This window comes from Mesoplodon mirus (genome assembly GCF_964341445.2).
Source record: "Mesoplodon mirus genome assembly, chromosome: 4".
Classification (NCBI taxonomy): Eukaryota; Metazoa; Chordata; class Mammalia; order Artiodactyla; family Ziphiidae; genus Mesoplodon; species Mesoplodon mirus.
In genome coordinates, this window is record NC_138979.1 from 57,404,672 (window position 1) to 57,420,408 (window position 15,737).

General features: G+C 39.3%; 1 protein-coding gene across 2 annotated transcripts in view; it reads right to left on the reverse strand.

Moving 5' to 3' along the window:
* AAGAB (alpha and gamma adaptin binding protein) overlaps positions 1 to 10,313 on the reverse strand; it is an 82,983-nt gene extending 72,670 nt beyond the window's left edge. For both annotated transcript variants that reach the window (XM_082619129.1, XM_082619128.1), the window contains exon 1: positions 10,205 to 10,313. In XM_082619129.1, coding sequence (XP_082475255.1) covers positions 10,205 to 10,277 — 73 coding nt within the window. In that variant the 5' untranslated portion in view covers positions 10,278 to 10,313. The remainder of the gene's footprint in view (positions 1 to 10,204) is intronic.
* Between the last annotated feature and the right edge of the window lie 5,424 nt (positions 10,314 to 15,737).

Sequence of the window (15,737 nt, forward strand, 5' to 3'; positions counted from 1 at the left end):
AAAGTAGCTATTATGAAAGAAAAGAATTGAGCAAAATGTGATTTGGGAAAAAATATGACAGCCAGAGTTTTCATTAAACAGCAAGGAGGAAAGACAAAGAGGGACCTTTAAAAATCATAATGGTACCAGCACTTCCTTGGTGGCACAGTGGTTAAGAATCCACCTGCCAATGCAGGGGACATGGGTTCGAGCCCTGGTCCATAAGATCTCACACACCATAGAGCAGCTAAGCCCGTGTGCCACAACTACTGAGCCTGCGCTCTACAGCCCTCGAGTCGTAACTACTGAAGCCCACCCACCTAGAGCCGGTGCTCCACAACAAGAGGAGCCACTGCAATGAGAAGCCTGCGCACCCCAACAAAGAGTAGTCCCTGCTCACCACAAACAGAGAAAGCCCGTGCGCAGCAACGAAGACCCAATGCAGCCAAAAATAAATAAATAAATAAATTTATAACAGAAAAAAAATCATAACGGTTCCATATTGTTGCAACCAGTGACCATTTCATAGCCACAATTTCATGAGAACGCCATACAAGGTGGGTGCTACTCTGTCCAAAACTCTATAACAGTTATTAACTACCAGATTATTCCCCAAGTACTAGGAGTAGATCATACTGCTGCAGTGTAAAGGGCCTTTGGAGCCTGTGTGCCATTTAAAGGTTAAAATTGCAAGGTTAGGGCTGGGACTTTACAGAGACAAATGTCAGGAAATTCTTATCTGTGATTCTCTGAGTAATCATCCTGCAGCCTCCTGGTGCATGTATATGCAATATCTGTCTCCGTGTATATGACAGATCCATCAGTAGAGCAGTATTAAGTGGCTGAGAAGAGGAACTGGATTGAGTTAGAGCAACATACCCCTGCTTTAACAGGAATACAGCAGTTCTGGTTTGCTTACAACACTTAATTACCTTTTCCTCACACACTCCTCTCTGGTCACTATGTAAATTCACATTGCCACATGCTTTGGGGCTTTTTGTATCACAGTGGAAAAGTTTTAAAAGTTTAAACAGAGGTAATCCAACTCAGCCCTCCTCCTTTTCGTCAAGTTCACTTTCTCCCAATAGCTGTCTGGACTTGGTCACCACATCTTCATGTTAAAATAACTTAGGGTGGGGGTGTGGTGGGGGAGGGTACACGGTCTCTGCTTTGCCCTTAGAAGACCAACATGAGAGACCAACATGCACAAAAGACATAAAGAAAGAAGCTGGCAGCCAGGGGAGACAGAATGTGGAGAAGTGCTTTACGAGGGCCAAGAAGAACCATCAGCCTCTAAACTTCATGGGCTGCATGCAAAGACCACTTTATCAATCCCAGTGGCATTGCTGATGGACAATTCCCACTCATATTTGGGGAAAAGGGGGGGACTTCTTTGGATTCCATTACTATCACTTATTTATTGGAATCATACGTCCAGATATCATCTAAAGCAGTGGTTCTTTATGGGGAGGTGATTTTGTCTCTCAGGTCACATGTCAACATCTAGAGACATTTTTGGTTGTCACAAGCGAGGAGATGCTACTGGCACCTAGTGGGCAGAGCCCAAGAATACAATGCACAGGACAGCCCCACACAACAGAGGATTACTCAGCCCAAAATGTCAACAGAAACCCTGATCTAAAGCAAATGAACTTGTGGAACTGACTTGACTGTATTCATGAAACAAAATAAAAGTTGTGGAATGCAAAGTTGGTTTTATTCTTTCTCATAGAACTGAAACTAGCCTTTTACAGCCAGGCACCATAACCTCCCACCACAGACATAAATGCCTTTCATTTGCATCTGATAAAAATCTATCTCAAATGTATTCTTTAATTATTTTAACCATAAAAATTATCTGGCAATTAATCTTAGATGCTTTGAAAATAATTTATAAATGGTGATTTTCTGAAGAACACATAAGTCTAAACAGGGCAATTATGAGATGAAAATAATTTTCATATTCAACTGGTAATGTTTTATAAACAAATCAGCATCAATAAAACTTCACAAAAAATGTCAATGTCTGCTCAGGTTGACAACAGAATCTGCAGCAGATGCTAACTTATTCTGAAAGAAGGTAAACATGTCTAAGATGAATTTTCCAAAACAGAGTAAATTTAATGAAGAACATTTATTTTGTAGCTCCTGTATGTAAATACTGAAAATAAGCTTGGTCCAATGGCAAACATTACAAAGCTAACAGACCCAACGTCCCAGTATCCAAAAGGTCCTTCCAGATGGGTTAAAATCATGCTTGGAGAACACACAGTCAAAGGATAATGGAAAAAGAAAACACTGATAAATTGGACTTCATCAAAATTTAAAACTTTTGCATTTCAAAAGATACCATCAAGAAAACCAAAAGATAAGCCACAGAATGGGAGAAAATATTTGTAAATTATGTACGTGATAAGGAACTTGTGTCTAGAATATATAAAATACTCTTACAACTCATTAATAAGAAGACAAAAAAACACTTTTTTTAATGGGAAAAAGCAAGACATGGAAACAACCCAAGTGCCCATCAACAGATGATTGGCTTAAGAAGATGTAATATATACACACAGTGGAATATTACTCAGCCGTAGAAAGGAATGAAATACTGACATTTGCAGCAACATGGATGGACCTAGAGAATACTATACTTAGTGAAGTAAGTCAAAGACAAATTTTACCTGATACCACTTATACAGGGAATCTAAAAAATAATACGAATGAATCTATGTACAAAACAGAAACAGACTCACAGACATAGAAAACAAACTTATGGCTACCAAAGGGGAGAGGGACAAATTAGGAGTATGGGATTAACAGATACAAACTACTATACATAAAATAGATAAGCAACATGATAGCACAGGGAATTACATTCAATATCTTATAATAACCTATAATGGAAAATAATCTAAAATATATATATATACACACACATATATATATCTGAATCACTTTGCTGTACACCTAAAGCTAACACAATATTGTAATTCAACTATACTTCAATTTCTTTTTAAATGAGCCAAAAATTTGAATAGACTTTTCACCAAAGATATATGAATGGACTATATACACATGAAAAGATTCTCAACATCACTAGTTACTAAGAAAATGCAAATAATAACCACGAGACACTACCTCACCCCAACTATATAAGTGAAAATACAGACACTTAACAAGTGTTGTCAAAAATGTGGAGAAATTGAAACCCTCATACGTTGCTGATGGGAAAGGTAAAATGGTACAGCCGCTCTGAAAAAGTCCCGCAGTTTCGTAAAATAGTATACAGTAGTTTCTTAGCATGCCCATAATAGCATTATTCATAATAGCCAAAAAGTGGAAACAACCAAATGTCTATCATCAGATGAATGGATAAACAAAATGTGGTCTCTCCATACAATGGAATACCAAGTACGTGCTTACAGCAGGGGTGAATCTCAAAAACATCAAGCTAAGTAAAAGAAGCCAGACACAACAGACCACATTTCATATGATTTCTTTTATATAAAATGTCCAGAAAAGGCAACTCTATCGAGACAGAAAGTACATTAGTGGTTGCCCAGAGCTGGGGTGGGAATGAGGAATGACTGCTAACAGGTAGAAGGTCTCCTTCTAGAATGACAGAAATTTTCTACACTTAAAACAGGTGGATTTTATGGTATTTAAATTACACCCCAAAGCTGCCTTAAAAAAATCACTTTATTGACAAGGTAGGCAATTGAGGCACAGGTTTTAGATACTGAGAACAATGATGGCACATGTAAGACAGTCAGTAAGTATTTGTGCAATGAAAAGTTAACGTGCTTAAAATCAGATACCTAGGAAGAGGGTAGAACTCAGCACTCAATTCACAAATTTTTTCCCTCACAAAAGTCCTGAACAACCCCAGCAGAATTCGGACAGAATGGCAATTCTCTTATGTCAGCATAACAGTGCTCTTTATTACCAAATGATCACACATTTTCCTGCTCTGAGCATACTGATTTTGATCCAGGTACGATACTACTTTACCCCATCTCTGTGTTGAACCAGCCTTCAGGTCTGTATGGAAAATTAAACACTAAAAAGGTTATTTGTTACTGAATCTAAAACATCACAAAGGCTCTTTAAGAGTTTCACAACTGTCCTCTCTGTCTTAACGTACCTCAGTCTTGCTTCCTGGATAAGTAATTCTCAGAGAGGTATTTGTGGTATCTGTGTGCACTGGCTCCAACACAAATACAACATCGTGTCCAGATCCTCATTCTTGCCAGACATATTTAAAACAGTTTTCATACTTTAACCTTTTTTTAAAAAATGGTTTTATATCAGATTTCATTATTTATTGAGTGTCAATATTTGCTGAGGAATTATACAGAGCAAAAGGCAGCAAGTTGTTTAAACCAAATGACCACTGCATATTTTCTGGATGTTTTTTATCTTTTGCTACAGAAAAATAAGCAGTTAGGTGGCCCAGAAATAAAGGCCTGAGTCTAGATACACTCAGAATCCTCCAGGATGATACAATACTCTCAGTATCACAAACGGTTTTGTACAACGTCGGCTGACGTGTAATACTTCCCCACTGCTCTCTACCCCGTTACTGGAATGCCAGTTACTGGGAAGACAAACACCTTATAATCATTTAACTCTTCAACAACAGCTAAAAGATTAGTCTAACACTTCACACAAATTCTCTACTCGACCGATAAAAAAAAAAAAAAAACACAAATTGGGCACCAATAGAGGCCTTTTCATTTTTTATTAGCTTATGGTAGTTCATCTACTAAGGCTCCAACTACCATGAAAGAAAAGGTATAAACTTATTTTGAACCATAAAAGTTCTCACTGTAGTAGTGAAATCTTCTACTGTAATTTCTCCTATCCCTAAATTCACCTTGAATACATACAGCTCTGGCCACCAGGAAGTTCATCATATTTCACATATATAAAAGAACTAGAATTGAATCTCCAACTTTTATGAGCTGAACAACCTGAGAAAATCACAACCTCTTTGACCTTTAATTATACATACATACACAAACATACACACACAGACAGGAAGATAACATGGATGTGTTTTATAAATCACTTTGCGTCTGGAGAGAATGTGACTTGTATTTAGTCTTAAGGTTGATGACTTAACATCCCTTTTTAAATAAAGATAACAATCTTGAGCCTTCTTTTAATGTTATTTGAAAATTTTAAAATATATTAAGTATCATAGTTAAAAACAAATCAAAGTTCCCCCACCCCCATTACCATTTGAAATCACTGCTTTTGTCTGACCACTTAATAAATCATTCTGTGATGACAACTCTAGGCCCTTGTGGTACATCTTGCTGGCCCAATCTTTCTTCTTTGAAGAAAATAAAGACTTGGAAATATACAATCCAATCAAAGGCAGAGCCCTCCTACCACAACAAAATAAGCAACTTTGCTTAAGCAAAAATTATTACTTATTCCCAGAGTAAAAGGCTCTACTCAGAATACCTCAAGCAGCTACAGAAAAACGCAAATTAGAAGACCCAAGTTCTTATCCCTATTCTGTTGCTAGATAACATTGTCTAAGCTGTACAATAGCCCCTATTGTGAAATAAGAATGTTCTCTTTAGTAAATTACTTTAAGATCCCTTTGTAAATACAGGAGTCTGACAGACCTGGAAACAAACTCCCAGTCTTAACAGAAGAATGAATGTTTCCCAAAGCAGCAATGTCATACCTGATGGCCAGCTTTGCCTGCATAATTCCCCAAAGCCTAGTTTACCCATCATATAATTGAGCTACCTGGTTCCACAGTTTTAGAAACCTGAGGACCAGTGGATTGTTTCTATGGGTAAATGCATCTGAATTCCAAACACAAAATGTCAAACTCTCTACTACAAGTGGAGTGTCTACTGCAACTTTAAAATCAGGCTTGATCCTTCAGTTTCCAAAAGATAAACATGAAGCATTATATAATCTAACATAAAAATAACCGATACCGTAGAATTTTACATCTAGAAGGGATGTTAGAGACGATCTGGAACAACCTTTTAATTTTAATGTTAATTCTACATAGCAGGAGAGACTAATATATACAGTGTTTCTACTTTGGGTTCCCTAAATTGAGAAAATAAAAATCCAGACACTGTTAAAGACCATCAGGTATGCACATGCCCTTTTTAAAATACAGGTCCTTTGGGCAAGGATTTTTTTTTTCTTCACTTAGAATTAAGACTTCAGGGCTTCCCTGGTGGCGCAGTGGTTGAGAGTCCGCCTGCTGATGCAGGGGACACAGGTTCGTGCCCCGGTCCAGGAAGATCCCACATGCCGCGGAGCGGCTGGGCCCGTGAGCCATGGCCGCTAAGCCTGCGCGTCCGGAGCCTGTGCTCCGCAATGGGAGAGACCACAACAGTGAGAGGCTCATGTACCACAAAAAGAATTAAGACTTCAACCATTCTAAATGGAAACGCGAGCATATTTTAAAACCTTCTTTTGAGTTAATCTTCTCTCTCAGTTCTTCCACCAATGCCACCACCTTAAATACTTCTGATTGCTAAGGAATTCCAACACATTTCAATGAGACAGCCCATGCACACAAATCCCAAATGAGAACATATACTCCAGCACTTGGTACTTGAGCACTCCAGGCAACTCACCTAGTGCTTCCAAGCCCCGGTTTCTTCATTTATAAAATGGAGAAACCCTGGGCTTCCCTGGTGGCACAGTGGTTGAGAGTCCGCCTGCCGATGCAGGGGACATGGGTTCGTGCCCCGGTCCGGGAAGATCCCACATGCCGCGGAGCAGCTGGGCCCGTGAGCCATGGCCGCTGAGCCTGCGCGTCCGGAGCCTGTGCTCCGCAACGGGAGAGGCCACGACAGTGAGAGGCCCGTGTACCGCACAAAAAAAAAAAAAGAAAAAAAAGGAGAAACCCTGACTCCATGAATTCACAAGGATACAAGAACCAAACTAAATTATGTGAAAACATGTTTGGGAAGAATATTGATACACATATAAATGCTTATTATAAGATCTCCAAATTCCCACATTTCACTAGAAGAAAAAAATTTGCTCCAAATGTTCAGGTGTAGAACCTAAATGGCTTACAGTTGCTAAGTTAGCATTACATACATTAAAACCAAATGGGATTTTTCTATCTAAAGTTCCTTCTAGGAAAATAGAGTAAGATATTAAATCTTAGGTATCAACATTTTAATATTTCCACAGGTGGAGCACATACTTTCACCACATCCCTCCTGAAGGGAAGAATAGTCTCTTAGTAGTCCTTTCAGCTGCAGTAACTGGCACAGAGACTAGCTCTGTTCTTAATATCAGAATACACTTTTCCAGAATAAAAGTAAAATGTTCATATAAACATATGGGGGGTGGAAAGAGGTCTGGCCTGGGGGTACCGACACTTGCTCTCACACCACACACAGCCTTGCTTGCATAAGCATTCTGAGCCTTCATTTCCCTTTAAAAGTCTACACTGGTAATGCCCCTTTTATCTGATGTCAGACATCCACCCAGAATACTGCACATAAAGCCTTTGAGCGACAAAATGAAAAAAGCTTCTCACAAAGTCCACACCTTATCCATAGTAGAGGCCTACTGATTTTTATTTCATGTATACTTATAATAATAAACTTGGTTACTTGGTTATGAAATATTTCCCATTGTTGTTAAAAGCAGTACTTTAAAAATTTTTTTGGCTGCACCACGCAGCATATGGGATCTTAGTTCCCCAACCAGGGATCGAACCCGTGCCCCCTGCATTGGAAGCGTGGAGTCTTAACCACCGGACCACCAGCGAAGTCCCCAAAAGCAGTGAAATAGATCAGATGTTGAAGGAAAGAGACTGGAGAAACCCTAAATGTTCTTCTTCCTGATGCACGGGAAGAAACCAAACCTTCCCAAAAAAGGTAAATTAGATTCAATCCAAAATCATATATTGCTTAATGTCACTGAACACTTAAAAGTCATTCATTATGGTAGTCTCCATCTTTTATGCCAAAATTAGACTCAATCTGTGATTAATTTAATTCAATCTTTAATTATGATAAAACAGAATCAATGCTCAGCAAATACTGTACTACATTCTAATACTATCCGTGGTTACCCAAATCATTAACCTGGGAAGAAATGGTAAAAGCCCTCTTTTATAGTTCACTTTTCCTTACTCAAGTAATCTCTTCACTAACTGCTTCTATTTTATTTTTCACTACATAACATTAATGGAATCACAAAGGAAAGGTCAGCTAATTTTAAGCAACACAAAAGTTATCCAAGAAGCATTTTACATATAGAAATAAAGTGGATTATTTTATTTTACAGAATTAATTTTATTCCCAATGATGCTAATATATTTTAAAGAAGTACAGTGTTACTATTCCCCAACTATAGGTAATCAGCTCCTTCAAGGAAGTGACCGTGTCTGCCAATTCTGATCCTTAAAGCACATGATAACCAAAAGAAAACTTAACAAATATTTCTGAAATTGGCTTTGAAAGGACTTCTACATATCAGTAATGGAAATCCAAAGACATATAATTCCTTTGGAAAGTTAAATACATCAGAATCTTAAGAATTCTGAGCAAATTCTGATATGTTCTCTAGATGTAATATATGATGGAAACTAATTTACAGTGTAATGGTAGATGAAAAATATCAGGATAAAAATAATTTATGAAATATATGTAAAATATAAAAGTATATTTTATATAAATATATGTATACAAATCATACACCTTAAATGTGTTATAAATATATAATTTTATACATTTATATATTTAATATTTCAGATACAATATTTTGAATTTTTATATATAAAATGTTAAAAATATTACATGTTATATATAAAATATAAAAATTATATATGCAATGTAATTATCAATTTTTTAAAACCTGTGCATTGGGAACAAAACTGGAAGGAAATGCACAGAAATGTTAACACAGTATTTGTGTTTGGGTGATGAGACCTTGGCTGACATTTTCTTTTCTACGTGTGCTAAATTTTACTTAATGGACTATGCACTACTTTTAGAATAAAACAATTCTCAAAAAGAAAAGAAAGGAAAAAATGGGAAGGAGCACTGATGAGAGATAAGGAAATGGCATAATTAGAGCAGTTAGTTACCATTTAGGGTTATAATTAAGGAACTTTTTATGTGATCACAAATGATAACTAAGTTACAGAACATTTGTGCTGGAGTGACATCCTGCCTAATTCTGTCATTTGACAGGTACTACAGGAAGAAGTTACAGTTTATATGATGCTTTACACTTTACAAAATGCTTTCAAAATGTCACATCACCGGTCCTTCAAAGAATCCTGTGAGATAGATTCATATGCCCCATTTTCAGGATCAGGAAACTGAGGGCTAGAGAGAGAATGTGCTTTAATAATAATATCTACCATTTACCGAATGATTACTCTGGGTTAAGCACAAAATCCTGTGAAAATTATCACCACTTTACAAAGAAAACGGAAGGGCATAGGTTACAGCTGAGAGTCACTGTTCTTACTCGAAGCCACGCATTTAAAACAGGAGTCTTGAGTTATAATCAACTTCGGGGAGTTAGTTAGTGGAAGAGTTGAGCCTATCTATGCCTCCAGCCCTATGGTTTCTCTACTACACTGGTCTCCCCTCCTCGCCTACGGTTCTTTCAAGAGTGACTTAGTTTGACAACCACTATGAAGGTCCAGAGGCAAAAGGACTAGGCCCAGTAATAACCAAAAACTAATGCTGGCGGAGGGCCTAGCCTCAGGAGGAAGGCAAGGCACTGAATAACTGCAGAGTGCAGGGGACAAGTCGAACAAGTCTTAAAATACACATCAAGGGGTAGCCAGAGGAAACACTCTCTACCTCAGGAGCAGGGATGGCAACATAAATCACGATTCCTGCACCTGACACTCGCGTTCCTCGGTACCATTCCCAGAGCGCCTTTCCGGTTCACCTCAAAGGTTGCCCGCAACAACCCCTGGGCTGGGGTCCTACTTTACAGACAAAGCTGGAAGAAACGACATGCTGGGCCGGGCAGGCAGAAAAACAACGAGTGCAGGAGCTAATGGTGGACACCTGGCGGACTGGGCACCTCGACCACGTCTGAAGGGCACCAGAGGAGTCTCGGGCCACCACCAAGGGGAGCAAGAGGCCAGGGCCCGCGGCGGCGACAGAGGCCCCGAGGGAAGCCGCGGTGCTGGGACTGTCGCCAGCCGAGGCTCGGCGCGGGGCTTGGAAATCGGCCCAGGTGCCTCACTACTCACGCTGGACTAGCCGGTCTGCGGAAAAGGTGGATGAGCAGCTGGTGACTAGCGCACAGGGGACGCCCGCAGCCATCTCTGCGCCGGCGAACAGTTTCTATCCAAGAGCCCCTTCCGCCTTGGGCGATACCACGGCCGCCGGCGCGCGGGGGAGACGTGCAAATGAAGGCGCATTCTCAGAAGGCACGGCCGGCCCTGCCTCCTCCCGCAGTCCCTCTTCCGCTCCCGGTGTGGACCAGGCCGGGCTGCGCGTGGCGTTGCCATGGGGACGAGCTCCCTCCGCAGCAGGTTCCGGCGCCTGGAGACCTCGCCTCCGCAGGGAGGTAGCTCCGCCCGGCTGTAGGCAGCTCCGCCCGGCTGTAGGCAGCTCCACCCGGCTGTAGGCATGGCCCAGGAGATGGAAAACGATGACCCCATCGGATCCATATTAATCCAGGTGGGAAATGGGCCTCACCGTCCCTTCCCAGCTAAGACCTTTTGAGCGAGGCCCAGCAGCGCCCATCCACTCACGCCCACCCTCTTGGAGCGCCACTCCCACACTGCCTCCAACACACGAGGGGCAGCACCTATTAGAGAACTCCCAGATATGCCAACCCAGACCTCTCCCGCCAAGCTCACACAGCTCCGGAGCCTGAGCCTGCAGGTTGCGCTGCCGAAGCACAACCATTTTGCCTCTGGTAAAACTCCAGGACCATACACAACACCGGGATCTTTACTTTGGAAAAATGCATCTTACAGTGAAGCACCATTTTTAAGTGTTATGTTCTGAAAATTTTGATCCCATGATGTAGGAAAGTGGAGGAGATACGAATCAGACACATTGGAGAGGTGATAAATCTGGGGAGAAGCTGAAATATGTGAACTGCTTTTCTTAAGCACCCCAGTTTTTTTGGATCTAGAAGTCCCTTGCAAATAAATGAGTTCTGGGGATGAAATGTACACCATGGGAATTATAGTTAATAATGCTCTACTGTGTATTTGAAAGTTGCTAAGAGTAAATCTTAAAAGTTCTCATCACAAGAAAAATTTTAACTATTGACATGTGTGATGATGGATATTGACTAGACTTACTGTGGTGATCATTTAGCAATATGTACAAATATCAAATCATTATGTTGTATACATGAAACTAATGTTATATGTCAATTATATCTCAATAAAAAATAATAAATAGAAATACCTTGCTTGGGAACATACAGATAGGGAAACATATTAAAGATAAAAGATTGCTAATCAAGTTAAAGTTTTTGAATGTGGATATGTGACAAATTTAAAAACACAGGGAAGTAACTTTTTCTAATCTGTGGGGGAAATATCAAGAAAGTATTAACTTCTCCCATATAACTCAGTTTATGACAGTTACACTCAGATTTTTCCAGAATGTTAAAAGTACTTTGTTTTTTCACATTTACATATGATAGTTTTAAAACATTTCCACATATATCATCACTTTTAACTCTCATATTTACCTCTACTTGACTAAGGCTTGAAGTAATTTGCCTAAGGTCACTCTATCAGGAATCTACTCAGATCTAAAAGGTCTAATTTTTCTTCCTGCCATTATTTGGTCTCTTACCTCCCATCTGGGAGACTTCTTTAAATTCACCTTTTCCAAAATACAAACCCCTAAACTCACCAATTTCATAGACTTCCCCAACATGAATCATACCCAAATCTTCCAACCTCACCTTTTATTATCCTTGCTTTCACCACCACCCTAGAATGAGTTTAGCCAAACTGCCAAGTCTGAGGGAACAGTCTCCACAAGACTGTCCTCACTTAGACACAAGGCACAAGTTCATGGGTCCTTAGAAGCATCCTCACTTCAGACCAGCTATTTACACATCTGGAAGCCCTAGCCACCTCACAGTGGCTAATTTGCTAGAGCAACTCACAAAACTCAGGAAAGCACTATGCTTACAATTATAGTGTTTTTATAGCAAAAGGATACAAATTAAAATCAGCTGTGGGAAGAGATGCTTAGGGCAGAGTCCAGGAGGGGTCCAAATGGAACTTCCAACCATTTTCTCCCCATGGAGTCATGGAGGGCATTACCTCCTTCCAGCCATGATATGTGACAATATATACAGATTATTGCCAACTAGGAAAGCTTTCCCAAGACTTTAGTGTCCAGAGTTTTTATTGGAGCTCAGTCAAACTGCCCATTTGGCTGACTTTTAGTCTTCAGCCCTTCCCAGAGAGTAGACTAATGATTTCAGTCTAATTCCTCTAAAGATTGGAACTGATACAGCATAGCTCAAAGCCCCCATCATAAAGACATTCCTGTCAAGCAGGACACTTCAGGGGCCTAGAGATCACCTCCCAGTATCCAAGGGCAAAGGCCAGACCTCTCTTTGGGAAGAGCTAAAAGAGTCATATCCATGTTGATCAACCCCCCCCCAACTTGCTTAAAAGGGTTACTTCCTATACACTAAGTGGAGGGCTATGTAGAGAAAGAGAGGCTACAGTTAAACTGATTACTGAGGCTGATCTCTAGATACAATGTAAAATTCTTCCTGGTACAATGTAGAATATGTATAATAAGGAAACATGGAAGACCTTCCTTACTTTTTCACTGCATTCTGAGTATTTGTGAGCATATGGCAGCACTCTCAGACATGCCAACATGGGTTCCATTTCTACCTGGGGCTGTGATTTATTTCCTCCCAACAGGCTAACAAAGAGCAGTACATCCAGTGAAAAGGATACTTGGTTGGGAGTCAGAATACTGAGGTCTGACCCTGGCAATGACATTGCCAGGTGGGTAACTTTGGGCTAGTCCCTTCATCTCTCTGGGCCTCAGTTTTCTCTTCTGTAGGACACATAGCTTAGATTAGAACTACCGCTGATTCTAAATTGACCCAATTTCCCCCAAACTACATAATTGGTCTTTACTGTGAAGTGGACTTCCTTACTGTTAGCAGAGGTACTTCATTCAAATCTCCACTTGCTTCACCCTAATACAGTATATTAGGTCTATGTCTCAGTGAGATACATTAAGCAATTCTTTAAACCAATGATTCTCAAAGTGTAGTCCTAGGACCAGCATCATTAGAAACAGCTGGGAACTTGTGAGAAATGCAAATTCTCAGACCCCACTCCAGACCTAATAAGTCAGAATTTCTGAGGGTGGGGCCCAGCAATCTGTTTTTACAAGCCTTTCAGATAACTCTGATGCACCCTCAAGTATGAGAACTACTACTTTAGATCGTACTGTAAAATATAAACTGTTGCATGATTTTGAAGAAAAATCACAAGAGCATAGTAGTTATCAGGTATCACGCATGGTTCTAAGTGCTATATATATTTAACTCATTTAACCCTTAAAACAAGTATATCCGATAAGTACTATTATTCTTTCATGTTATGGAAAGGAAACTGATCAAAGATGAGCATTGTGGGTACTCATATACATAGAAAATTCAAGCAATCTTCTTTCATTTTCTATGTAGGAAGTTCTGATTGTGAATATTCTGTCCCAATCAGATCATATATCAAAGTCCATGTCTTCATTTTTGGTTCAGAAACTATGAGTACCATGCCCACATAGAGCTCTACTGGGCAGCATTTTGTTAGCTACTTAATTTCTTTCACCTTCAAGTGTATAATTCAGAACTTTTACAATTTTATCTGGCTCTTTCCTCAACTGATCAAAATACTGAGGTTTTACTATAGTAATAATAATCATTATAATTAAAATAGTAGCCAGTATTTATTGAGAGCCAGACCCTGTGCTGAGGGCTTAGATAATCTCCTAACAACTACTGTAGTAGGCAGGTTTTATTTTTAGCTGCAGTTTACAGAAGAAGAAACTAAGATACAAAAAGGTAAAGTAACTCACCCAAAGTAATAAATCTGGTGTGTGCTGGTCCTTAAACAGGTTATGGCACATTTGTGAAACAATCTTTAAGAAGTGTGGTGGTGATTCTGGGAGGTTTCCTAGATGGTTTCTTTTATTATTAAGTATTAGAAGCTTTGTGTTTATACTTTATTAATAATAATGTGGTGTCTTTATAGGTTTATAAATACTTGTTTGACCCAACTATTAAACATATGTTTGTGCAACCAGGATTACCAAGTCTTGCAAACAAATTAGCTTTTTAATTAGTTTTGGAAATCATATTTCAAAAACCCAACCAACAGTTGTATGTTAACACCAACCTTGGAAATATTTGAGCTGATTGACAGCTTTATATTATCACTGTCTCTCTTATCAAACCCTCTGTCTGGTTTGCCAGGAGCGTACAACATAAAAATGAATGGGGAAGCAATGAGAATGACTCAGCCGAACTCTTATCTTTAGCAGAGATGAATAAAATGGAGTCATGAGGCTGCTTTTGACAAAACGGAGTCTGGTTGCATGGCTCTTTTAAATTCTAGAGCAACTTTTGTCTGCATTGAATCTTTCAAGGGCTTCTTATTAAGTAGTCCTGTCCCCAGACTGTCAAAATAATAATCTTCCTCCAAGTGGGAAAAGTATGGAAAGCAATGCATTTGATGATCACAGAGATGATGGGTGACACGTAAAATTTCAGTATGGTAGATTGGATCTATTTGAAGAACAGAGATTTAGAACTTAATCTCTTTTTCTACCCAGGTCTGGTGAAACATTTCCTACAGTACTTGTCTCTATTGCAATTATACAAACAGATGTGCAGTTACTAAGAGGGGAGAAGAAATATCTGGCAAGGAAAGTAAAAAGCTCTTGAGAAAGATTAAGAGAACAATTCAAATCAATGAACATTTACTAAGTGCCAGTCATATGCAAGGCGTTTCACTAGGTTTTACCATCCAGGAGAAGAGAATTAACATTGGTTCAGTGCCCTCCTAAGTGGCTGGCCTTATACAAAGCACTTTATATACTTTAACTCATTTTATTCTTGCCACTATTCTAAAAGGTAGCTATCTATCCCCATTTTACAGGTAAGAACACTAAGGCTCTAAAAAGCTAAGTAAATTTGCCCATCTCAGTTTAGTAAAGGAGGAAATAGAATTCTAGTTCATATCTGTCTGGTTCCAAAGCCTATATTCATTCATTTTCACACCCATTGTCTCATTTTCATTCTACAAGTAGAGTAATTCTTTTTTTTTTTTTCTTGGTAAGAACACTAGAGAAAATGTGGATGGTGTGCGTGGACATTGTGTGAACAGTAATAGAACAAGGAATTATGTTCATTTGCCTTTTACCAAGTTATTACTATGTACCAGACCTATTACATATTATCTCACAACTCTATGAAGACATATAATTGTCCATACAAAGCAATGAAGAAATCAGACCTTCGGTTCCCTGATAAATAATCCAGTGTGGTTTTCGCTCCCTCCAGCAGTTGACAGGCATAATTACAGAATGATACATGAAGCTACAAGTATTACAAATACTAGAGCTACAAGAAGGAAATTCAATGCATTCAAAAGTTGAACAACAACAAAAAAAATGTGGGCCTGGAAGTGGGCTTGCCCCTGAACTGCTTTTTTGTACTTCCAAATGTCTTTAGACAATAGATAATAAATCAGCTTGCAGCACTAAAACAGT